At 49.2% G+C, this 24,350-nt stretch overlaps 1 protein-coding gene and 1 non-coding gene across 2 annotated transcripts in view; both read left to right on the top strand.

The window, feature by feature from the left end:
• TEX14 (testis expressed 14, intercellular bridge forming factor) overlaps window positions 1–24,350 on the top strand; it is a 99,001-nt gene that overhangs the window by 29,097 nt on the left and 45,554 nt on the right. The window contains exons 3-13 of the mRNA XM_066264063.1: window positions 2,184–2,298; window positions 4,500–4,665; window positions 5,437–5,573; window positions 10,710–10,791; window positions 12,050–12,180; window positions 13,224–13,337; window positions 14,342–14,465; window positions 16,048–16,226; window positions 21,607–21,758; window positions 22,988–23,178; window positions 23,972–24,122. Of these exons, the coding sequence (XP_066120160.1) occupies window positions 2,184–2,298; window positions 4,500–4,665; window positions 5,437–5,573; window positions 10,710–10,791; window positions 12,050–12,180; window positions 13,224–13,337; window positions 14,342–14,465; window positions 16,048–16,226; window positions 21,607–21,758; window positions 22,988–23,178; window positions 23,972–24,122 (1,542 nt within the window). The remainder of the gene's footprint in view (window positions 1–2,183; window positions 2,299–4,499; window positions 4,666–5,436; window positions 5,574–10,709; window positions 10,792–12,049; window positions 12,181–13,223; window positions 13,338–14,341; window positions 14,466–16,047; window positions 16,227–21,606; window positions 21,759–22,987; window positions 23,179–23,971; window positions 24,123–24,350) is intronic.
• Window positions 1,523–1,736, top strand: LOC136327744 (small nucleolar RNA U3). The gene has a single exon (XR_010729866.1). It is a non-coding gene; the product is annotated as a small nucleolar RNA U3 (small nucleolar RNA).

The raw sequence follows: 24,350 nt of genomic DNA, 5'->3' as shown, positions 1-24,350 counted from the left end.
TATCCACTGCGCCACCACAGGTCAGGCCATATAGTGGATTCTTTTGTAGTAGTAGTACTCAGAATTTAGGGGAACTCAACCTGAATCTTTTATAATAGACTGAATATCCTTAGCTTCAGATGGAGACAGTCTTTATGTACTAGACAGTAAGCATGCCTGCACTTTGCTCTAAGGATAGATTCTGTCTTTCCCAAAGTTTGGTATACAAAGGTCTTCAAAAAGAGTCTAGCAAAGGGTAGTTACTGACTCACTTCATAATATGCAGAAATAGGAGTAGTTCATGGAGAATTGTCTTCCCACACTGGTGCTAATCTTCCTTACTCTCTGGCTAGCTTTCACGGATAAATTTACCAGGCGCTGAAGATTAATCAATTGGACAGTGCCCACCTCACAGGTTAGTGAGATAGTCTGGCGGGGGAGACAGATATGTAGGACCTTATAAGTTATTTAGAGAAGTTCTATGTTTAGTCCAAGAGCTGGGAAGCTAGGAAGCTTTAAGCAGGGGAATGATTTGTTAAAAATAAAAAACAACAAAATTCAACCACGTAAATCTGAAGATCTAATTGGCTTTATTAAACGATTCATGAATTGGGAACCAGCTCATCTCCAAACTAGAAGGACACTTGGAGGGGTACAAAATAGAAGGAGATTTTTATAGGAAGGAGGGTGGAGCAAGGGAGCTATTAATGCAAGAAAAGAAAGGGTCATTTTTGGGGCTGGGACATGTTTTCTTGGGGGAAAGAGAAAGGAAAGGTTTTTAAATCATGTAGATTGCCTCGTCTTTATATGGGGGATGGAGACTACTATGACAGATTGCTACTGGTGCTTGACTACGAAATTACAGACAGGTTAAAATTATATTTCTAGGAGAAGTTAAATCTGCAGTTAGATCAGGTATTAAATTTTGGTTTGGTATTGTAGCCAGGATGGCACCATTTTTGGATCTATGTTTTTTTCTTTAACAGATGTATTGTTCTGATTGTTTAAACACAATTCACAATTTTTATGTACGTAAAATCCCTTGATTTGGGGTGGGGGGGGGTCCGAAAGAACAAGTATATGTCTGGTACTTTAATCACAGGACAAAATGTAAAAATAGGGCTCGCTTTGCAAATGTCACGGAGTTTGGCTTTGAGTCGTCACTTTCACGTATTTATGGTGAAAGATCTCCGCTTCCACGAATTGGTCTAAATGAGGCTTGTCCTAACGCCCGCGCACGTTGTAGTCGTCAGCGTTTACGTAAATTTGACGCTGCGGAACGGCCGCGAGAAGCAGGGCAGGATTGGAAATCACTGGTGTATGATTGGCTGTTTGGCAATTATATGTTAATTAAGTGTCAGCTTGCACTGTTTTCGGAACTTCAAGAGTATTCAAAATGCTTTACTGAGCTTTGTGAACAAAAAATGGTTTAGAATTCACATGTTAGTATACATGTTAATAAAAGAGTACCATTAGAAAAATTCACCATCAGTAAAACGTGTGTGGTTTTTGTAGAGTTCGGAAAAGCAGAGATGGAGGGGTTAAGACTATACTTTCAGGGATCATTTCTATAGTTTGTTACTAGAGAAGTTTCTCTGATCGTGTAGAGTACCCGAAACCACGAGGAGGAGTTGCAGTGTTCTCTCCTGAGCGTGAAGCCGGCTCTTGGTGTTGTTTGTGCAACTGCCTTTTGCCATTGATGATCGTTCTTCTCTTCCTTTGGGAGAGTAAGAGGGAGAGAACGCAGTCTGAGTGGTTTCTCTTAATTTCTGGTTGAAAAGAGAAAAACATAATGGTTAGTGTTAGTTGGGGGTTAGTAGTATTGTATGTGTAATTTTGAGGAACTATTTTTAAGTTATTTAAGCTTAAAGTGATAGGATTACCCCCTTTCGATGTGTGTTATGTTTTGTTTTAGTTGTGTATAACCGATGAGAGCCTTTGTAATGCAGTGTAACTCTCTTAACCAATTGATCTTTTCTTTCCCAGTGCCAAACCACGTTTCTGGTGAAGGCTAATGTGGATTTCTTTTGGATACTCTGTGTAGCCTTTTTTTTCTGTGTGTGCAATAAAGTTCTTAATTTTTTTCTTTTTACAACGCAGTAGTTATAGGAGACAGTGCTGTATAAAGGAATTATAATTTTTTTCCTAGTTTTATCTCAGGAAGTGTCCTGTTATTTGCATTAATCCTGGTATTTGCTTTGCAGGAGTTTATGTTGATGCAGTTAACTCCCTGGGTCAGACACCGCTTTTCATTGCAGCATTGTTGGGCCTTACAAAAATAGTTGATATTCTGGTGGATTATGGATCACATCCAAACCAGTAAGTGCAATAATATCGCTATCTAGGAAATTAGTGTATGCTGTTAAAATGAGGTGGGCATTTGGAAACTGATGATATTAAAGTAACTTTACTAACATATCAGTGATATGTGGTACACTGGTACCACAAGATTTTTTAAAACATGCAATATCTGACTGTAGAGTCAGGGGCAGTGACCTCTTTTCCCTTAGATTGTCAAACAAACAAAAAACCCAAAATAGCCAACACAGCAATAGCCATTTGGTGTGAATAAATCAAAATTAGACCAATTTTTTTTTTTGGTTAGACTGACAAAAAAAAATTTTTTTTTGGTGTGCCACAGATTTTTAGTAGTTATGTGTGCAATGAGATGGAAAAGGCTGAAAATTGCTACTTTACACAGCTGTATGTGTTGAAAACATACCTGCTAATAAAAATGGGTTTACTAGGCCCTATAAAATAAATGAAACTTAGTAGGCATTCATTCATTTGTTAGTCATTAACAATTCCACCCCAGGTTATTATTTGTATGATTCATTTAAGCAGTTTAATATATCCCACAGTCAAGTTTTTACCAGTTAATATACTTGGCATCATTTTATGAAAGGATGGTTTTTTCCTAGTGTGATTTAAAAGAATCTGTGATGAACAGTTCCAAATTTTAATGTGGAGAAGCAACACAATGTAATGAATATTACCCCTTTTCTGTGTGTAACACTTTTGTCTTTTCCAAGGTCTTCCCAGGCACTGAGCAATCTAGATCTTTACAACCACATCCTTGACAGGGAGGGGACAGCATGTATTTTTACAGTTGACATCGGACAGACCCAGAAATGAGTTTTGAGCACTTAAATGATTCCACCTGATTTTCACAAGAATGCCAGAATCTGAAAACTCATAACAGTCATAGAGTAGCTTTCCCATATTACATCAGGAGGTCCTATTTATGTGCTTAAAAACTAGCCATATTGATGGCAGGAAGCTTTATTTTTCTGGGTTTTTTCTTCTGTTTTTTAAAAGATTGCTTGCTTAGTAGGAGAAAACTTGGAAGTTGGGAAAAGCAAAAGGAAAAAAGCCAATCAGTATGAGAATAATTCTGTAACCCAGAGATAATACAATGACCATTTTGCTGTGTTTCCATCTAGAATTTTTTTTTTTTTTTTTTTTTTTTTTTTTTTTAAAGCAAGAGACAGCCAGGAAGGGAAAGAGATGAGAAGCATCAATTTGTAGTTGGGGCACTTTAGTTGTTTATTGATTGCTTCTCATATGTGTTTTGACGGAGATTGGGGTGTAGGGGTGGTTTCCAGCCGAGCCAGTGACCCCTTGCTCAAGCCAGCGACCTTGGGCTTCAAACCAGCAACCATGGGTTCATGTTGATGATCCTACGTTCAAACCAGCAACCCTGCACTCAAGCTGGTGAGCTCCGGGTTTCAAACCTGAGACCTTAGCATTTCAGGTCGATGCTCTACCCACTGCATCACTGCCTGGTCAGGCTCTCACTGTAATTTGAACACAGTAAAGGCCAAGATAGTTTATTGGCTTTGGTTCAAAAATTTTTTCTTTTTAGATTTTATTTATTGGTCTTTTGAGAGAGGAGGGGGGAAGAAGCGGGAAGCATCAACTTGTAGTAGTTGCTTCCCATATGTGCCTTGATCATGGCAAGCCCAGGGTTTCGAACTGGTAACCTCAGCACTCCAGGTCAACGCTTTTATATACTGTGCCACCACAGGTTAGGCTGTTCAGTTTTTCTGAGCTGTAGATCCTTGACAGATTGCTGATGCCAACCAAGGTTTGGGGGTCTCTACCATGGGAGTTGGGAGACAGATGTTCTCGCATGAGAGAAATGACCTTTGATTAGGCGGGGCTTCACCATCCTGACCCCAGGATGTAGCAAACCGGAAGACATTATTTCAGGGCAGCCAGTGTTGGGTTAGTGGGGGCATAACATCGATTTGGAGCCAGCGCCGTACCTGGCTGTGGGGCTCAGTGCTCTTCTGTTCTTTATCTGCACCTTGGGAAATGGTGCATTGAAGGGTAGTGGTGAGAGGGGATGTGTATAATGCTCGTGCTGGCACAGACCAGGGGCTTTCCAAATGGTATAATTATATTCCTTGTCACTAAAGGTCGCCTCTGTAGAAAGGGAGCCAATGTCACCCACTGAATTCCCCTGCTCAGTGGGAGGGAGGAGTGTTGCCATAGACACGCATTGTATCCCCCTACAGTCGCTGCTTTGATGGGAGCACCCCTGTCCACGCAGGAGCATTTTCAGGCAATCAGTGGATCCTCAGCAAACTGTTGGATGCAGGGGGTGACCTTCGACTCCACGATGAGAAGGGTCAGAAGCCACAGACCTGGGCCCTTACTGCAGGGAAGGAGCGCAGTACTGTGGTGAGCCTGGACCTACCTGCAGTCACACCCCCAGCAGGCAGCGCACTGGGCTGGGAGGCTGGACAGGGCTGGAGGCTTCTCCTGGGGACAACACGGGGCTTGCTATTGGCACCGGTCACACAGGCCCAAGCTGAAACAAGTTAACCAGATGTAGAGCCTCAGGCAAGTCTAGTGAGCCTTTCTGGTCTTCTCTTCAGTGGGGAAGGAGAACAGCTGTGACTGTCTGATTGGAAGTAGCACTTAGTGTCAGACATTATAATTGAATTAGTTAAATATGAACTCATTTTATCTTCGCCACAGTCCTCCCAGGGAGATACTATTATTAACTGCATTTTACAGATGGGGAAACAGGCCCACTGACATGAAGTAGTTTTCCTGAGGCCACACGCTGGCAGGTGTGATGTGTTATGAGGACTGACTGACCTAAATGTGGGGGCCTCATTGCATGTGCTGGGCTCATGGAGGGAAGGGGGAGGCGGGCAGAGTTTTCTCCTCCACTCCCCTCCCTCTGGCTCTCCTGCTTGGTAGCATGGCCAAAGCATTTCCCTCTTCCTGCCTCAGTTTCTTCATCTGTTGAGGGAGGGGATTGGAGGAAATTATCGCCAAATCATCTCTCTGAAAACATTCCATACCATAGCTGTAGAAAATCACTTGGGCCCCTCCCTTTCCTGTCTAGGGCTCCCGGCCCCTCAGACCACAGTGCCACCTAGGGGCTGGAGGGGACGGCGCAGGGGCGGGGCGGCGCCTCACCGCGCACCTGTGCTGTTGCAGATGCTGGAGTTCATGCAGCGCTGCACCGCGCACATGCAGGCCATCATCCAGGGCTCCTCCCTGGACCTCCTGAAGATCGACTCCCCGCAGCGTCTGGTCTGCAGCAGCCTGCCCCGGTTTGGGGGCCTCATGCCCGGGTGAGTGCTGCCTCCAGCAGAGCGGGATCTCCCCAGCCTCCCTCACGGGACCCCTACAGTGAGGGCCGCAGGGTTCCTTTCCAACATCTGGCCCGCCCACAGGGATGAGCTCAGAAGGAGAAGATGTGGCCACCGGAAAAGGATAGCCAGGGGAGCACTTCGGCCGTGCTCCCTTTCAGGAATGTCAGGGGATGGGTTCTGGGCCCCATGGGAGCCACCTGTGCTCAGCAGAGGCGGAGCTTTTCCATCTGGGCAGCTTAGCAGAACACCCGTTCTCAGAGCCTCTGGGTGGCTTTTTTTTTCTTTTTTTTGGACATCTTGGAACTATGGAAAGTATGTTTCTTTATTGCTAAGATTGCAAAAGACCACAGATGTTTAATTGACAGTTCCTCAGGCTATTTTAAGCCAGTGTGAGAGGCTTGCTGCTAGCTGGGTGAGCAGCTGCAGGAGGTGGCCCCGGCTCCGAGTTACAGTGGTACCTTGAGATACGAGTTTAATTCGTTCTGTAACCGAGCTCGTAAGTCAGTCAACTCGTATATCAAACAAATTTCTCCCATTTAAAATAACTGAAATAGATTTAATCCGTTTCAGCCCTGTGAAACATCCCCAAACCGTTTTTGCCTTTTTGGCTGCACTTTCGGCACTTTCACTTGCAGGACTTTTGAATAAAAATCTATCCAGAGAGGTTTGCTTTTGCCTGCCTTTTAAAATGTTACAGAAATGTGACAAACAAGTGTCATTAAAATGTGCTGAAGCACGACCAATTGAAACTTTTTCTGGGGGTTTATTTTAAATGAAACTTGAAAGCTTCTTCCACATTGCCAGCCTGTCTTTAATTTCACTTGCAGAAATCACTTCCTCTGACTGGGCCTCCTCCTCACTACTAATCTCTTGCAGAAGCTCCCTATGTTGCATCATCTGTAGCTCCTTCAACTCCTCAGTTGAGAATTCCTCCTCGTGTTCCTTGACGAGCTCGTTTACGTAACCCTCATCTACCTCCAGACCCATCAGCTTTCTGAGGGACACAGTCTCCTTCAATGCTTCTACCTCGGTCTTGGTCTCTGGTTCGAATCCTTCAAAGTCCCTGTCTGCAACAACATCAGGCCATGACTTTTTCCATGCCGAGTTCAAGGTTCTTGTAACCTCTTGCCATGCCAAGTCAATAATGCGTAAACGTATCACGATGTTGTGGTGATCTTTCCAAAACTCTCGAAAGGTTATAATTGTATTCTCAGTCACCTCAAAGCAGCGGCGGAACAAGTGCTTTGTGTAAAGCTCTTTAAAGTTGGAAATGACCTGCTTATCCATAGGTTGCAAAATTGAAGTCGTGTTGGGTGGGAGGTAGAGGACTTTCACGAATTTGAATTCATCGAGAATGTCATCTTCAAGACCAGGTGGGTGGGCTGGAGCATTTTCAAGAATTAGTAATGCTTTCATCAGGAGTTTATTTTCTTTTTTAAAATTTTTTAAATTTAATTTAATTTTTTTACAGGGACAGAAAGAGAGTCAGAGAGAGGGATAGATAATAAACTTAGGCGGGAGTTTATTTTCTTGAAGAATTTCTTCAAAAAAAAAAAAAAAAAAAAAGAATTTCTTCACTGCAGGACCAAAGACGAGATTTACCCATTCAATAAAAAACTACCGCGCTGCCTGACCAGGCGGTGGCGCAGTGTCGGACTGAGATGCTGAGGACCCAGGTTCGAGACCCCAAGGTCGCCAGTTTGAGCGCGGGCTCATCTGGCTTGAGCAAAAAGCTCACCAGCTTGGACCCAAGGTCGCTGGCTCAAGCAAGGGGTTAATCAGTCTGCTGAAGGCCTACGGTCAAGGCACATATGAGAAAGCAATCAATGAACAACTAAGATGTTGCAACGAAAAACTGATGATTGATGCTTCTCATCTCTCTCCATTCCTGTCTGTCCCTATCTATCCCTCTCTCTGACTCTCTCTCTCTCTCTGTCTCTGTAAAAAAACCCAAAAAAACTACTGCGTAACCCATGCCCTAGCATTGGCACGCCACATAATGTGCAGTTTTTTTTAAGAATCTTGTGAGTCTTAAAGGCTTGAGGATCTTCAGAACGATATACTAGCAGTGGCTTTACTTTATAGTCACTGCTAGCATTTGCACACAATGCAAGGGTCCTTCATGGGTTTATGACCTGGCAGCTTCTTCTCCTCTGTGGTGATGAAAGTCCTCTGGGGCATTTTTTCCCAAAACAATCCTGTTTCGTCACAGTTGAACACTTGTTGGAGGATGTAGCTTTCCTTTGCAATAAGCACAGCAAAATGTGCGATGTACTCCTCAGCTGCCTTAACATCAGCACTCACAGCTCCACCATGCCTCACCACCAAGTGGATGCCAGATCTCTTCTTGAAATTTTCTAACCAGCCGTGACTTGCCTTAAATGTATCTTCAGCTGCCTCTTTTGAGGTTGGTGGTTCTTTCTTCTTCAAGTCACCATAAATAATTCGTGCCTTTTCACATATTACAGTCTCCATCACTGTATCTCCTGCCAGCTCTTTCTCTTTCACCCACACGAGCAAAAGCTTCTTCATTTCTTCATGGATATTTGTCCTTTTTTTTTTAAATTTTTTTATTTATTCATTTTTAGAGAGGAGAGAGAGAGAGGGAGAGAGAGAAACAGAGGGAGAGAAGGGGGGGAGGAGCTGGAAGCATCAACTCCCATATGTGCCTTGACCAGGCAAGCCCAGGGTTTCTAACTGGTGATCTCAGCATTTCCAGGTCGACACTTTATCCACTGCGCCACCAGAGGTCAGGCTTTTTTTTTTTTTTTTTTACAGAGACAAAGTGAGAGTCAGAGAGAGGGCTAGATAGGGACAAACAGGAACACAGAGAGATGAGAAGCATCAATCATCAATTTTTCGTTGTGGCACTTTAGTTGTTTATTGATTGCTTTCTCATAAGTGCGTTGACCGTGGGGCTACAGCAGACTGAATAATCCTATGCTCAAGCCAGCAACCTTGGGTCCAAGCTGGTGAGCTTTGCTCAAACCAGATACACCCATGCTCAAGCTAGTGACCTCGGAGTCTTGAACCTGGGTCCTCCGCATCCCAGTCCAATGCTCTTTTCACTGCGCCACCGCCCGGTCAGGCCTTTCTATTATTTCTTGCTTTACTTGTATTGACATCATTCTCTACTTCTCACTACTGTCCTTTACACTCACTTTCTTCGGCTCCATGATAGCACACAAAAAAGTTAGTAAAAAATGCAAAAATGATGCAAGAATGAGTACAACGCATGAGATTCGACTTGATTCTGCGGGTAACACATGAGAAAGAACGAGATATTGGTGTTGTGCTGCCGATACTGGACCTGTGCACCAACTAGCGGCAGCTTCCCGAATCACAACTCGTATCTCGGAATTTCGCTCGCATTTCGAACAAAAATACGGACTGAGTCGCAGCTCATATCTTAAAAAAATTGTATGTCGGTCTGCTCATATCTCAAGGTACCACTGTACTTTAAATTCTCCGTACTTAGGTTTGTATTCAGAGAATCCGTTTCATTTTTTTTTTTTTTTTTTTTTTTTTCATTTTTCTGAAGTTGGAAACAGGGAGAGACAGTCAGACAGACTCCCGCATGCGCCCGACCGGGATCCACCCGGCACGCCCACCATGGGGCGACGCTCTGCCCACCAGGGGGCGATGCTCTGCCCATCCTGGGCGTCGCCATATTGCGACCAGAGCCACTCTAGCGCCTGAGGCAGAGGCCACAGAGCCATCCCCAGCGCCCGGGCCATCTTTGCTCCAATGGAGCCTTGGCTGCGGGAGGGGAAGAGAGAGACAGAGAGGAAAGCGCGGCAGAGGGGTGGAGAAGCAAATGGGCGCTTCTCCTGTGTGCCCTGGCCGGGAATCGAACCCGGGTCCTCCGCACGCTAGGCCGACGCTCTACCGCTGAGCCAACCGGCCAGGGCGAATCCGTTTCATTTTGATTTTTTCTGATGGCATCTCTTTCTGTAATCAGGGTGGCTAGACTTGTCACACTCTCGAAGGCTTCCCCAGCTTGTCCTTCCATGCACATTGAGTCCTGGTTTTCCTCTGATGGCCTGGATGCCCTGGCTTCTTAGGCGAGATGAGTTCGAGAGAGTCCCCCAAGGACTCTGACTGCCTCCCTGCTGCTACTCTTACTGGTCTGAGTTCTTTACCCAGAAAAACCTGTTAAAAATGGAAATTGGGTTGTGCCACCCTTTGCTAAAAACGCTTTAGGGTCTTTCCGTTAACTATCAGGAGAAAGTCCTAAACCCCTCATCTGGCCTCTGTGCCTGTGTTGGTCTAACCCCTCCCCCCGATGACACTGCCTGGCATGCCAGTGTTTGGATCTTGGCAGACCAAACTCCTACTAACAGGTCCCAGGACTAGTGTCTGCCTCTGCTCTGAGACCCCAGGCAAGCAGTTTTCCCCTTTCTGGATCCACTTTCCACATCTGTAAAATGAGACAATTGGACAAGATAAGCATTATGATTCCTCCCAGCTTTTACTGTCTGCATTCATTATCTGTTGCTGCATAACGAGTCACCCCCACTTCCCGATTTAGCAAGTTTCAAACAGCAATGAACATTTGTATTTCACATCATTTCTGTTGGTCAGGAATCAGGAAATGGTCTCGCTGGGTGGTTCTAGCTCAGGGTTTCTTTTGAAGTTGTAGGAGAGATGTCAGCTAGGGCTGTCATCATCTGAAGACTCGACTGGGGCTGGAGGATCCAGTTCCAAGATGGCGCACTCCACAGTGGCTGGGTGTGGGCTTACCCAGTGGGCTGCTGGAGTGTCTTCATAATATGGCAGCTGGCCTCCTCCAGAGCAGATGACCTCAGAGGGGTCAGGGCAGAAGTCCTGGTGGATATAGCCTTGGAGGTCACACCACTCTGTCACTTCTGCAGTATCCTGTTGGGTTAACAGCTGAGCCCTGTCTCAGCTTTGAGGGGCTACACAAGGGCATGAATACTAGGAGATGAGAATTGTAGGGCCCTCGGAGAGGCTGGCCATTAGATCATCCTTAGTTCCATGATAAGTCAAGGAGTAAAGACAAAACCCACTATACAGTCTGAAAACTTGGTTTATCATTGTGCCTCTGGATATGGGTGGTTATTCCTTATTTTTTCCTCTTTTAAATATTTTTAGAAGCCCTATTGGCTCTCCTAACCGACCGCATAAAGCTGGAGTCATTTCTGCCCAAAATATCTACAGCTTTGGCTTTGGGAAGGTAAGAGGTGTTCAATGACGGCCAGTGTTTGCAGGACTAACTGGGAGTCACCGGGCCCTGGTTCTGGACCTGTGTCCCTCACCTTTGTCCAACTCCTCTTTCTTGTCCTCTTCAAAGCGCTGTTTTTCCTTCTTCACTGCTATGCAGGACAAGTACCATTGCTTAATGAATAAAAGGTGGAAAACCTTACAGAGAGCCCTTGAATGACCTTGAGCTAGATTTGGGGCATTTAGAAAATGACCCTTTAATTCCCAGTGAAGGTGCCAAACATGGTCTCCTGAAGAGAGGCAGAGAGCTGTGCTGACCTCGTCGGCCTTACTTATGATTGACCTTGCCCTTCTGCAAGTTTATGAATGTTATTGGGAAGCCTTTAAGGAATTGAAATTAAAAAAAAAATTTTTAAGTTAATTTTTACAGGAACAGAGAGAGAGAGTCAGAGAGAGGGATAGATAGGGACAGACAGACAGGAACGGAGAGAGATGAGAAGCATCAATCATCAGTTTCTCGTTGCGACACCTTAGTTGTTCATTGATTGCTTTCTCATATGTGCCTTGACTGGGGGGCTACAGCAGACTGAGTAACCCCTTGCCCGAGCCAGCGACCCTGAACACAAGCTGGCGAGCTTTTTGCTTAAGCCAGATGAGCCCACACTCAAGCTGGAGACCTCGGGGTCTCGAACCTGAGTCCTGTCGCATCCCAGTCTGATGCTCTATCCACTGTACCACCACCTGGTCAGGCAGGAATTGAAATTTTAAGTTGAGAAATGTTTTGAAAGGGAGAGTATCTTTGGGATCCTTGGTTCTGCCCATCAAAGAAAGAGTTGGGAAATGTTGCTGGGTGGCTGGGTGACATTTGCCCACACGACAGCTCAGCCCCCAACCCTGAGTCTGTTGGTTTTGCCAAGGTAGCCCGGGGGTGCGTGGGGGGGGGAGGAATGTCCGTTTTGGCTGTACACGGATAGGCCGGGGTTCTCTGGGGGCCACTGGAGACCCCTGAGCCCCTACCCATTGCTTCAGGCAGGTAGGTGTCTGATCTCTTTCCACGAGCCTCAGTTTCCTCACTAGTAAAAGAAGGCTGTTATAACTGCCAGGTTTCTAAAAAGATTAAAGACAGTATAGATTAAAGAATCATGTCCCCAGGGTGCTCGGCAGGTTGGTAAATAACCACCATCATTACTTTTATCTGGCTGATAAGATTCTGGAGGTATTTTACTTTTTCTCTTTTCCCCCCACAATTTGAAGCTGTGCTTTGCTTTCAGTTTTATCTCCCAGGGGGGACGCAGGTGGCCTATCTCGGATCTTTTCCGATAATTGGAGAAAAGGAAGTAATTCAAGCCGATGATGAACCTGCCTTCTCTTTCTGCAGTGGTCCCTACATGGTCATGACCAAGTAAGCAGGGGCTGGCCTGGGGGTTCTGATCTAGTCCCTTGGGACTGTGAGCTTTGTGTGTCTTCCTTATGTGTGGAGGGTTTCTAGTCTCACACAAGGAAACACTGAAGGACGTGTGTCCGAATCAGGGGCTCTCCACCTGGGCACCTTTGACATATTTGGCCAGATGTCCGTTACTGGTGGCTGTCCTGTGCATTGTGTGATACTTAGGAGCACCCTGGTCTCTGCTCTAGATGCCAGGAGCAGCACTCTTTCCCCTGCCCCATCCAGTTGTGCCTGTAACAGCCGGAATGTCTACAGACATTGCTAATGGCTCCCCCTTGAGAACTTGCTCTGGAAGATTCCTCATGACCGTTGTTAACCTCTCTGCTCCTAGAGGGTTGGAGGCAGCACAGTGGCAACTGTGGCCTCGGACACAGGTCAGAGGGCACTGAGGCGCCCACAGAGGTCAGTCCTGGCCCAGTGCAGCAGGGGTGCCAGTAACAGGATTAGACTGTGATAAAAAAAAAACCCCCCGGAGGGGGGACAGTTGTCCTAGCCACGGTCCCTTGGACTCCTTGAACCTGGAGATTTCCTGCTTAGAAGAAATACCCTTCTGAAAAGACCTCTGCCAGGCTCCCGAGGCTCCCTGTCCCCTGCAGATATGCTCCTTGTTTTCCCGCCCACGCCACCAATTTGTCATCACGTTCCTTCCTCCTCTCTCTACTGCTGTGGCCTCTGCCCAAGTCATCACTGTCTTCACCCAGCCTGCCTCCTACCTGGCCTCCCCTTCTCCAGGCCACCCCTGCCCCACCCTTTTCCACTCTGCTGGTGCCATTGTCTTTCTAGAACAACCTGGTTGAGTTGCTGCCTCCTTTAAAACTTTCAGTGACTTCCCGCCACCTGTGCCAAGTTCCTCAAGGTGCTTCCGGACAGGGGCGGGGGAGGAGTACCGAGCGGGTACAGTGCAGGTGCTGTGCAGACACTGCTGGTTCCCGGCTGGAGTTTCCTCCCGGAGGCCTGGGGCTCGCTCACGCCTCTGCCCGGCCCCTCCCGCCCTGCAGCCTGGTGTGGAACGGGAGCAGGGTCACGGTGAAGGAGCTGAGCCTACCCAGCTCCCCGCACTGGAGCAGGCTGCGGCTGGCTGACCTGGTCATCGCTGCGCAGGAGCACAGCAGGTGAGGAGGAGGCCGAGGGCACTGCCTGTCCGTGCTCAAGGCTGCTCGGGGCTCCCTGCGGCATGGAGACCACCCCCCAGAGCCACAGCATTTCCTGACTGTTGTCTGGTTTGACTTCCAAAGTCTCCTTGTTTAGTAGGAAAAGGAGTTAATGAAAAGCCTGAGGGGTGAGGTTGGTGGTGAGGGCGTCAGTTCTGACCCCTGTAGCCCGGGCTATGATGGTCCTGCCTCCAGCCCTCTGGCTGGCCTGCCCGATCCCAGCCCTGTGCCTCCCCTTCTCCAGACCCCCCTGGGGCACATGGGACAGCTCGTGCTGTCCTGGCTCCATTGATATGGCTGTGCATGGGATGCTCACGTCTGAGGAGCTGCTGTCCGCCGTTGAGGACCCGCCTGCGGTGCTTCAGGCCTGGGGAAGGGGTCCGTGGGTCTCAGCATCTTAGACTTTTGCTGGGCGAGAGCTCTTTGGTTCGCTCCAGGGCTGCTGAGGCCTGGGATGGACCCTGGCTCAGCCAGCTCTTTCCTGAGAAGGTCCCTCAAGTCCAGCAGCAGGTGTGTCAGAGGCCAAAGGGGCTTTTTTTGGGAAGTCAGTCTCAAGGGACCCAAGGAGGCTGGAGGGCTCATCAGCCCAGCATGGACTTTGGCATGAGACTGAGTGGGGTGTATGATCTTGAGCAGGCCATTGTCTCACCTCAGAAACGACTATAATGATACATTTTGCAGGTGATTGTTAGGATGGAGGTGATTTATGTGAAGTGCCTTGCTCAGTAGCTCTTAGTAACATTGTCCTTGACGACTCTACGCCCTAAAGGTCTGGTCAGTGAGACACCTCAGATTCTACTAACAGAGCCCCTCCCCACCCCACCCACACACTGTTTTTTTTTTAGAAAAACGTGTGTGAAGTGGTATTTGTGTAGAATGTATTCAAGGGGCCTAGAAGAAAGGAAAGCACCGATTTTTTCATCATGTCCTTCTTCCTTCTGCCTCACCCGAAGCTTTCTTTGTAGCAAGCTGCGGCACCCCCACCTGCTGCAGCTGATGGCGGTGTGCCTGTCCCAGGGCCTGGACAAGACCCGCCTGGTGTATGAGCGTGTCACGGTCGGCACGCTGTTCAGTGTCCTCCATGAACAGGCAAGTGGCTGTTCCCCTGGAGTTTTCCCCTGCTGCACTCCCCACTTCTCTCCCCTGCCTGAGCAGGAGGGCTCCCATCTGTGCACGCCTGGGGGATAAGTCTTAACTCTTTACTTCATTGTGCCTGTGTAATGCACCATTTAAGGCTAAGTGCATTAGAACTACTGGGATTTCATTATTGTTAGTCCTGTTCTGTACCAGACATCTAAGAGCTTACCAGGCCCGGAAGGCACACAGGTGCTTTTCTAGCTGACTGATCAAATAGCACTGGTCTTACTTCCTTGCATTTTCATTTGTGCCCTGCAGCACGCTGGCGGTAGAGAGAGGCTTAAGCCTCTCTCAGTCCTGTCTCACTGTTTGGATTTCCTGAGAGGTGGGGCATCGACTCTGGCCCACAGATTTTCTGCCTAGTGTGCTTTGGGCTGAGATGTGGCTATAGGAAGGTCCTGAAAGATAATGTTTGTTTGTTTTCTCCATGACTTTGTTCTAAAGGCCCCTGGTGGGAGTGAGAAGAGGCCTCCAGGAAGGGCCCTTTGTGTTAGTGTCCCACTTTCCCTTTCTGTCCCCTGGGCGAGAGCATTAACTTGAAATGCCACTTCTCCGGGAATGAGAGAGACTGGTATGACTTCAGTTACTTCAGCGTGTTGGTGTGAGTGATTTTCCACCTGCTTAGGGTGACCTTCCGAGGTAGTATGACGAGTGGGAGCTGGGTTAGTCCTCTGCGCCCCCAGTTTGTCCCCGCAGCACAGCTGGGTTAGTTCTCTGCGCTCCCAGTTTGTCCCCGCAGCACAGCTGGGTTAGTCCTCTGTGCCCCCAGTGTGTCCCTGCAGCACAGCTGGGTTAGTCCTCTGCGCCCCGCAGTACAGCTGGGTTAGTCCTCTGTGCCCCCAGTGTGTCCCCGCAGCACAGCTGGGTTAGTCCTCTGCGCCCCCAGTTTGTCCCCACAGCACAGCTGGGTTAGTCCTCTGCGCCCCCAGTGTGTCCCCGCAGCACAGCTGGGTTAGTCCTCTGCGCCCCCAGTTTGTCCCCACAGCACAGCTGGGTTAGTCCTCTGCGCCCCCAGTGTGTCCCCGCAGCACAGCTGGGTTAGTCCTCTGTGCCCCCAGTGTGTCCCCGCAGCACAGCTGGGTTAGTCCTCTGCGCCCCCAGTGTGTCCCCGCAGCACAGCTGGGTTAGTCCTCTGCGCCCCGGTTTGTCCCCGCAGCACAGCTGGGTTAGTCCTCTGCGCCCCCGGTTTGTCCCCGCAGCACAGGCTTGGGCGAGGGCGAAGGGGCGGAGCGGGCTCCTTGCTGGCACTGGTGAGACCATCCTGGGTGCCCTTAGCAGGCTTTGAGAACTTCCTTCTCCTTTTCCTGGTGTGAAGCAGCTGAACTGAGGGGAAGGGACCCAGGCTTGGAGCCAGGGGGCCTGGATCGGTGGGACCTTAGAGCAGTCACGTAGCCTCACCAAACTTCAGGTTCCCATCTGTAAAATGGGACCACAGGCAGCTGTGGAGATTGACGGGAAGACTTCAGAAGCTGCCCAGCGTTCTCGTGTCAGGGCCCGGCCTTCCGTTCCTGGCCAGCTTATGTCTTGCTTGCAGCGGTCCCAGTTCCCCCTGCTGCACATGGACACGATCGTGCACCTGCTGCTGCAGGTCTCCGACGCCCTGAGGTACCTGCACGCCCGGGGCTTTGTCCACCGCGCCCTCAGCTCCTACGCCGTCCACATCGTCTCCCCGGGGGAGGCAAGGCTCACCAACCTGGAGTACATGCTAGAGAGGTGGGTGCAGCTTCCCCATGACTTCCAAAGAGGGTCTTTCTGGGCACCCTTTGCTGGAGAGAGAGCCAGTCTGGGCAGGGCTCCTCCTCGTTGGTGGGCTGGACTGTCCATCAGTGGGACAAGAGGTTTCCCAGAGGCTCTGCCAGGGTTAGAGGGGCTTTGGGGAAGTTACTTCTGCTCAGTACATTCTCATTTTACACAGCGTTAAACAAGCAGGAGCACAGGTTACCCAACGTGTGTGACGTTCTGACCGTCCACTACAATATTTTCAGTGGCTTAAGAAAAGCAAGCGTGTTTCTCACTCACACTGCAGTGCAGTGTGTGTGCCCGAGGGGGACAGTCACTGTGTTCTGCGTTCCTCTCATTCATGGCCTCACCACCCCCAGGCCTCAGTGCCCCAGTGTGTCTTCTGCATCACTGGTCGGTGAGCGTGGAGGGCACACAGTGGGGTGTGGTGGGCTTGTCACTGCTTCCCGCTTTGCAGTGGTCAGAGCCAGTCACCCTGTCAGTTGCGGGGGAGCTGGGAGATGTGCCATAGGTGTGCATCCTGGAGGCAGGGGAAGGTGATGGGTGCTCCGCTGTACAGTCCTGGCCCAGGGGGCCCTGACGGTGTCCCGCCCTCAGGGGTCTTAGCAGTGAGGGAGGCAGTGACAAAAACAACACCTTCATTGATGGGCTGGTGGATAAGCTGCATTTCCTGGTTGGCAGGAGTCTAAGCCGTCCTGAAAGTTGGGGGTCAGGGGCTGACCCCCACTGCCTGCCCCTAGGCTCCGGGAGGCAGAGGCTCTCTGCTGCGTTCACAGCTCTGAGCCTTCGGCCATGTTGGCTCTGCTCGGCTGTGAGGCGTCCGCCTGCTGCTGGCAGGCCCCTTGCTTAGACCTGCCTGCTCTTGCTTGCCCTGTCCCCACCCTTCCACCTGTCACTGAGCTCCCCCCTGCCAGTCTCTCAGCAGGTCTTCGCTTCTCATGGACTCCTGATGTACTTCTCCCACCGCATGAAAAGCTCAGGGGCAGGGGTTTCTGTTGTCTCCATTGCTTTATGTCAGGCGCCCAGGACAGGCCTTCACACAGTAGGCGCTCTGCGTGTGTTCATTACGTGGGTGAAATGGGGAGACTCACTTCCAACCTTGGGTGCCCGTTGTCTCTGCCTGGAGAGGGGAGTCAGGGCCTGACTGCTTGACCTTGTGGGCCTTGGTGAGGACTTTGAACTTTACCCTAAGAACGCTGGGGTGCTGTGAGAGGTTTTTTACTGAGCAGGATGGTGTCCTGGATCATGTACAAGTTAAGAATATCCCTCTCGCTCCTGCATGAGCAGGGGCCATGAGGAGACAAGAGAGGCAGGGGGCAGGGAGGGTGACGAGCTGGTGGAGGCCAGAGCACTGTCACCAGCTCAGCTCCTCAGCCTCAGATCTGGTTTTCTCAGTCCCGGTTAAAACCTTTCCGGTTTTTAGCCCTGGTCAGGTATTTCGGTTGGTTAGAGCGTCGTCCTGAAATGCAGAGGTTACCTCCCTGGTCAAGGCACATATAGGAACACACAGATCAGTGTTCCTGTCTCTTTCTTTCTCTTTTTCTTTTTTTCTCTCTAAAATCAATAAATAAAAACAAACAAACAAAAAAACCCTAAAAAAATACATTTCAGGTTTTTTTTTTGTTTTGTTTTGTTTTGTTTTTGTATTTTTCCGAAGCTGGAAACGGGGAGGCAGTCATGCGCCCAACCGGGATCCACCCGGCATGCCCACCAGGGGGCGATGCTCTGCCCATCTGGGGCGTCGCTCTGCCCCAGTCAGCCATTCTAGCGCCTGAAGCAGCGCCCGGGCAAACTTTGCTCCAATGGAGCCTTGGCTGTGGGAGAAGAGAGAGAGAGGAAGAAGAGGGGGAGGGGTGGAGAAGCAGATGGGTGCTTCTCTTGTGTGCCCTGGCCGGGAATCGAACCCGAGACTCCCGCACGCCAGGCCGACGCTCTACCACTGAGCTAACCGGCCAGGGCCACATTTCACTTTTAAAAACTATTGCTTACAAGGTTAAGTCCAGGCACTCTACAGGGTGGGGCTTCGCCCACAGTGCCGGCTTTATTCCCTCCCCTCCCCCCGCCTGACCATCTGAAGTCCACACCATTTCACGTCTCTGCCCACACGTCCAGAATGCTTGGCACCCACCTGTTTGTCCTTTCAGCCCACTCAGTCTCCATCAGCTCTCGTGACGGCCGAGCCAAAGCCCTGTCCCAGCACTGCTTGTTTCCTTTCTCCACGCTCGGGTAGGTCTCACGCGAAGGCTCGCGGAGAGGGCAGGGCCCGTGGCGTGTCCACACTCAGCGCCCAGCTCAGGGCCTGCCCCTGGTCAGTGCTCAGTGAACTTCAGTTAAGGGAATGCATGAGTCTCAGCGAAGGGAGAACTGGGAGTGGTTTAGAACAGGGTTGACCGCCTGGCTGTGTGTTTGGGAGCACAGGAAGCTAAGGGCTTTGGCCATAATTGCTGTTGATAACAAAGGCTTTTCAGGGAGGCTGTGACAGAATCCGAGCCATCTGCCAGTGACGGGGTGCCACCTGTTGTTGACTTGAAGGTATAACCATTTCTTCTGTGGGCACTGTCAATGGAAATGTGACTCCTAGAGAGACTGGAGGTTCGGAGAGGCCCCGACCCCGTCCCCTTATAGATGGAGAGACAGAGCCCCAGGAGGTGAAGGGGGCTGTGAAGTCCCCCGGCTGTACCTAGAACCAGGTGGTAGAGGGTGTTTCCCGGCTGAAGGGGCAGGATGGAGTGGAGGCTAAAGGTGAGAAGACTAACCAGAAGGCCGTGGGGCGGGGTGTGGTGGTGACCGAGGACCCAGGATAGACAGGAAATGTGAGCTGCACAGAGCAGCTCGAGTCAGACTGGCCGAGGGAGGGTCTGGGAGGTAACTGGTAGGAAGGGTGAGTTTGCTGTTGGGCTCGTTGATCTCAGAGTGGAACCTCAGACAGAAATGCCAGTCGGCAAGTGGTTGCGTCTGTTTAGCAGTGACCCCTCTTTGACAGTTGATAACACGAGTTGATTATACAAGAATCCAAAGTAGCTTTCGGTTCCACATTTGTTTTTGGTTACACTCCATTGGAGTAGGCCAGTTTGTTGAATGTCGCTGTCGAGGCTAGCATGCCATCTCTTGCTGTAAACATCGTAGCAAGCAGAGTCTCCGGCTCTTCTGCTCCTTCCTACTGGAGTCCTGGGGGGTGGCGTTGGCCTTGGCAGCGGCATCACGTAGCCACAGCCAGGTGTCGTTTTAATGATGTCAGAGCTGAAGCCCAGAAAAGTAGCTGCCCTGGAGTGACAGCCAGGAAAGAAGCCTCCCTCCCACACTCAGCTGGCTCTGACAGAGGAGGAGGGAGAGGATCGGAGGAGAGGAAGGGGAATGGGAGTGAAAGAGGGAGAATGTAAATCCTGGTTGTAAGTGATTGCCCCTTGCTAGCGCCTTAGACTAGCTTGGGAGGTCCGACAAGATCGGTGACTGCCTCCCTGGGAGAATCACCCACAATGTAAAGAGCCAAGCTTGCTAGGTTTGCAGGGCGCAGCCCTGCCCGTAAAACACTCCTCTGCTTTTCCTGTGATGCTCACGTAACATCGGCGTGTGTATTCGTGCTGTTCACACTGTACCAGGGCACGCCTAACTAGTTAGCAGTGCACCTATAAAGTCAGTATCAGCTTTTATAACTTCGTGCCTTCCTGAACTCACTGCTGTCTCTCAGAGGCTCTGCTGGACGGAATATCATTTAGGGAAGTTTGTTCAAAGTCTGAGAAGCCCATCCTATCCTCTATAACCTATCCTTTACCAAACCAGCAAAGAACTGCTGGTCACTTTCTTTTTATTTTCCTTGTCAACAGAGACCTTTATTTTCTTTGTTCCTCTGCCGCTTTTACTTTTAGGGGAGATAATTTGCTTGGATCAGTTTCTCACCAGCCAGAAAGGAGCACTAGTACGGAATAAAGTCTCACTCACACCGCCTTAGAGCGCGTCCCCCTCCACAGACTGCTAGATGCGTGCTTGCCCTCACTTCCTCGGGCATCGCTCCTCCCTCTCCCGCAGTAACACGCTGCTTTTTAAAAGCTTAATATTTAGTTTAATTGTCAGCCTCTAGTCAGCGAGTCTTTACCAAGTGCTGGCCATCCCGTTCGCGTCAATTCTTAATCTCTGTAGTACTTTATGGCTCACGGAGTATCTCACGGGGGCCGAAGTCAGCGCCAACCTCACTCTGAGGACTCGTGCTGCCTCAGGATACATGAGGGATGCTCTGACTTAGCTCTCAAGGAGTCTGGTTGGGAAGTGGAGCTATTTAAGCAAATCTGGGACCTTTTGAGCGCTGAACTGAGAGGGCTGTTTCCCAACAGGGCAGAGTTCAGAGAGGAAGCCCCCCAGGGACTGGAGAAGTCCCAGAGGCTTTGTAAAGCAGCTGCAGCTTCAGGAGGGTCTTGAAAGAGTCTTGGTCAAAAGTGAGAGTTGAGGCCCATGTGTAAGTCTTCGGGGACAGTGATATAAAAGACAGTCAAGGCCCCCGCCTCCCCTTGAGGAGCTGACTGGTTGGGGAAGACAGATAGTAAACGATAAGTAAACAAAACCTTCAGGTCATACCTGCTGTGAAGCCAATAAAGTAGGACTACTTTATTTATTTATTTATTTGGGGGGGGGCTACTTTATTTTTATTTTATTATTTTATTTATTGATTTTAGAAGAGAGAAAGGGAGGTAAGAGTGGGAAGCATCAACTCCTAGTTGCTTTGTAAAAGAGGACTACTTTAAATTAGATAGTTGGGGAAGGCCTTCCTGGGAGGTGATTTTTTTTTTTTTTTAGTTCATTTTAGAGAGAGGAAATAGAGAGAGAAGAGGGGGAGGAACAGGAAGCATCAACTCCCATATGTGCATTGATCAGGCAAGCCCAGGGTTTTGGACTGGTGACCTCAGCATTCCAGGTCGACAGTTTACCCACTGCACCACCACAGATCAGGCCATGAGGAGGTGATTTTTGAGTTAATGCCTCTGTCACAAGAAGCAGCAGTCATGCTGGGGACTGGGCAGAACGGGCCAGGCGGAAGAAGCCACCAGTGCAAAGACTTGATGCAGTGATAAGCCCGGCACATCAGAGGGACTGGACGAGGGCCCCTGTGGTTTGGGAGTTAGAAGTGAACTGGGGAGACCAGCTGGTAAGGCAGGAGGGCGGGCAGGGCCCACCGGGGAGGGCTGGGGAGGGGTTGCAGGTGTTGGAACAGCAGGCAGCTTGGGTAGCCCAGAGTCTAGCTGAGTTTCTAGAAGCTCAAGGGGGTTGCTGGTCTTCAGAGGCAGATGTTTTACAAACATACCATGGGATGATCGCAATGGTCCTTTAAGACACTAGCCCTGCCTTGCTTCTTCTCCTGCAGCCAGGACAGAGGTGCACCCAGGGACTTGACTCATGTGCCCGTCCCGAGCCAGCTGTACAGCTGGGCCGCCCCAGAGGTGGTTTTACAGAAAGCAGCCACAGTGAAGTCGGACATCTACAGCTTTTCTATGATCATACAGGAGATCTTAACAGGTGCGTTGCAGAACACACGGACCGACCAGAGTTCTTGTTCTTAGGTTGGATTTCCCCTTTCCCCTCATGAGAAGTACTTAATTTTATGAAAATGCAGGAGGACATGGAAGAAAGATTTGTCCAAGGAAACCTCTTTCTGTTTATGGGAAATCTAATCTCCCGGAAAGCTTTCTCTTTTATTCTGTTCTTTTATTTTTATTTATTTATTCATTTTAGAGGAGAGAGAGAGAGAGAGAGAGAAGGGGGGAGGAGCAGGAAGCATCAACTCCCATATGTGCCTTGACTGGGCAAGCCCAGGGTTTCGAACCGGCAACCCCAGCATTCCAGGTTGACGCTTTATCCACTGCGCCACCAGAGGTCAGGCTTATTCTGTTCTTTAAGACTCAGCAAAGCCCACCTGTCAGTCTGACAACGGTAATACATTTACTTCAAGCAGAGTTTTAAACTGAATATAGGCATCTCTGTGAAGAGCCCCTGGGGAACTTGTAAGTGAAGGGGAAAGGCTGAGTTCTGAGAAGTAAACTGTGAAATTAAATACACCCAAGTTCCTTGTACGTATAACCAGTGTCACTTAAAGACGTGGAAGCTCTTCCAAACATACAGGACGCTCATGTGAAGGAAGTAGTCACAAAACTGAAGACAGAAGGAACCCTTCAGGTGGGGGACTCATGCACACATCATAAACCACATTTACCGTGGGCGGAGAGTCTGCCCGCATTTGGCAGTGTCCACAGTCTCCGGGCAGAACCACACCTCCCACGAGAGGAACGCATTGGGCAGCCAGCCTGACTGTGAAGTATTCCGTGTGGTCCCAGGTCTGTCAGTGGGAACCCGTGTGGACACGGTTCTGTGACGACTCTTTCCTGTTTCTACAGCAGGGATTTTTCTAGTAAATGAGTAAAGTGGCTCTTGTTTGTGATTGGACTTCCTGGTAGTTTTTCTACAGAGCTAAATTAATATTTAAAGGGGGTGAGTGTCTTGACCAAGGGTACCCAATTTCATTTGATTTCTTTTTTTTTTTTTAATTTATTTTATTGATTTTAGAGAGAGAGGAAGGAAGAGAGTGAGAGAGAGACAGAAACATCAATCTGTTCCTGTATGTGCCCTGACCAGGGTTCGAACTGGCAACCTCTGTGCTTCGGGATGATGTTCTAACCAACTGAGCTATCTGGCCAGGGCTCATTTGATTTCTTAATGTTACTCCCTCTTCTGACCTTTTCCTTTGACAGACAGCATACCCTGGGATGGCTTAGATGGCTCGGTCATTAAAGAAGCCCTAGTTTTGGGAAATTATTTAGAAGCTGATTTTAGGCTTCCGAAACCGTACTATGATATTGTTAAGTCAGGCATCCAGGCCAAACAGAAAGACCGAACTATGAACCTTCAAGATATCCAGTACATCCTGAAGAACGACCTGAAGGTGAGCTCGGAAGCTGTTGGGCATTTCTTCCTGTTTGCTCAGCTCGGGAGGGTCGAGGAATGGAGACCCCGGAGAAGCTAGGGGTCACGTTGTCAGAAGTTTTGGAAATCCTCACTTCGTTACACCTTTTCTGTGCTCCTGAGAAAAGCCAAACTGCCTAATTTGGTGAAGGCAGCCAGGAATTGACGAGGGAAGCAGGGGAGGGTCCTTGTATTGAAGGGAAGCAGGGGAGGGTCCTTGTATTGGAGGGCGCCCTGTAGGCACACCCAGTGCGAGTCAGTGAACAGTAGCTGTTGTGACTACTTGTAAAATAGTAACAATGAGTTAGCCAATTAGAAATGCAGTCAGTCTACCCAACAGGAGTAAAAGGGAGTTTATTTGATACCTAGATCTGTTTAAGAAAACACCAGTGACATTCAGATGATTGCAGATATGTTCTTTTTTTTTCTTTTTTTTTTATTTAATTTTTTTTACAGAGACAGAGAGTGAGTCAGAGAGAGGGATAGACAGGGACAGACAGACAGGAACGGAGAGAGATGAGAAGCATCAATCATTAGTTTTTCATTGCACGTTGCAACACCTTAGTTCATTGATTGCTTTCTCATATGTCCCTTGACCGTGGGCCTTCAGCAGACCGAGTAACCCCTTGCTGGAGCCAGCGACCTTGGGTTCAAGCTGGTGACCTCGGGGTCTCCAACCTGGGTCTTCCACATCCCAGTCCAACTCTCTATCCACTGCGTCACCGCCTGGTCAGGCTGCAGATATGTTCTTGACAACATCTCTCTCATCACAGAATTTGATCGAAGCCCAGAGAACTCACCCAGCTGAAAGCTCCCGAGTGCAGAGATATGAACTACACCCCGACGTCAATGTCTACCTAGGACTGACTTCAGAGCAGCCAGAAGAGACCCCTGACTTGGAAATAAAAGAGCTCAAGGAAGCAGGTATGGTCTCAGCCCCTGAGCTTTGGCATGAGTATGTTATGAGAGTCATAAACTGCCACTAATCTATTCCTCCAAACTGTTCACTTACACTGGGAAAAGATGAATGCCTGAGGGGGAAAAGTAAGATCCTTGAGATTATTAAGTTAATTTTTTTTTTTTTTCCATTTTTCTGAAGCTGGAAACAGGGAGAGATAATCAGACAGACTCCCGCATGCGCCCGACCAGGAT

Source organism: Saccopteryx bilineata, chromosome 2, assembly GCF_036850765.1.
Source record: "Saccopteryx bilineata isolate mSacBil1 chromosome 2, mSacBil1_pri_phased_curated, whole genome shotgun sequence".
NCBI lineage: Eukaryota > Metazoa > Chordata > Mammalia > Chiroptera > Emballonuridae > Saccopteryx > Saccopteryx bilineata.
The sequence above is the reverse complement of the archived record's forward strand: the minus strand, read 5'-3'. Positions and strand labels throughout refer to the sequence as shown.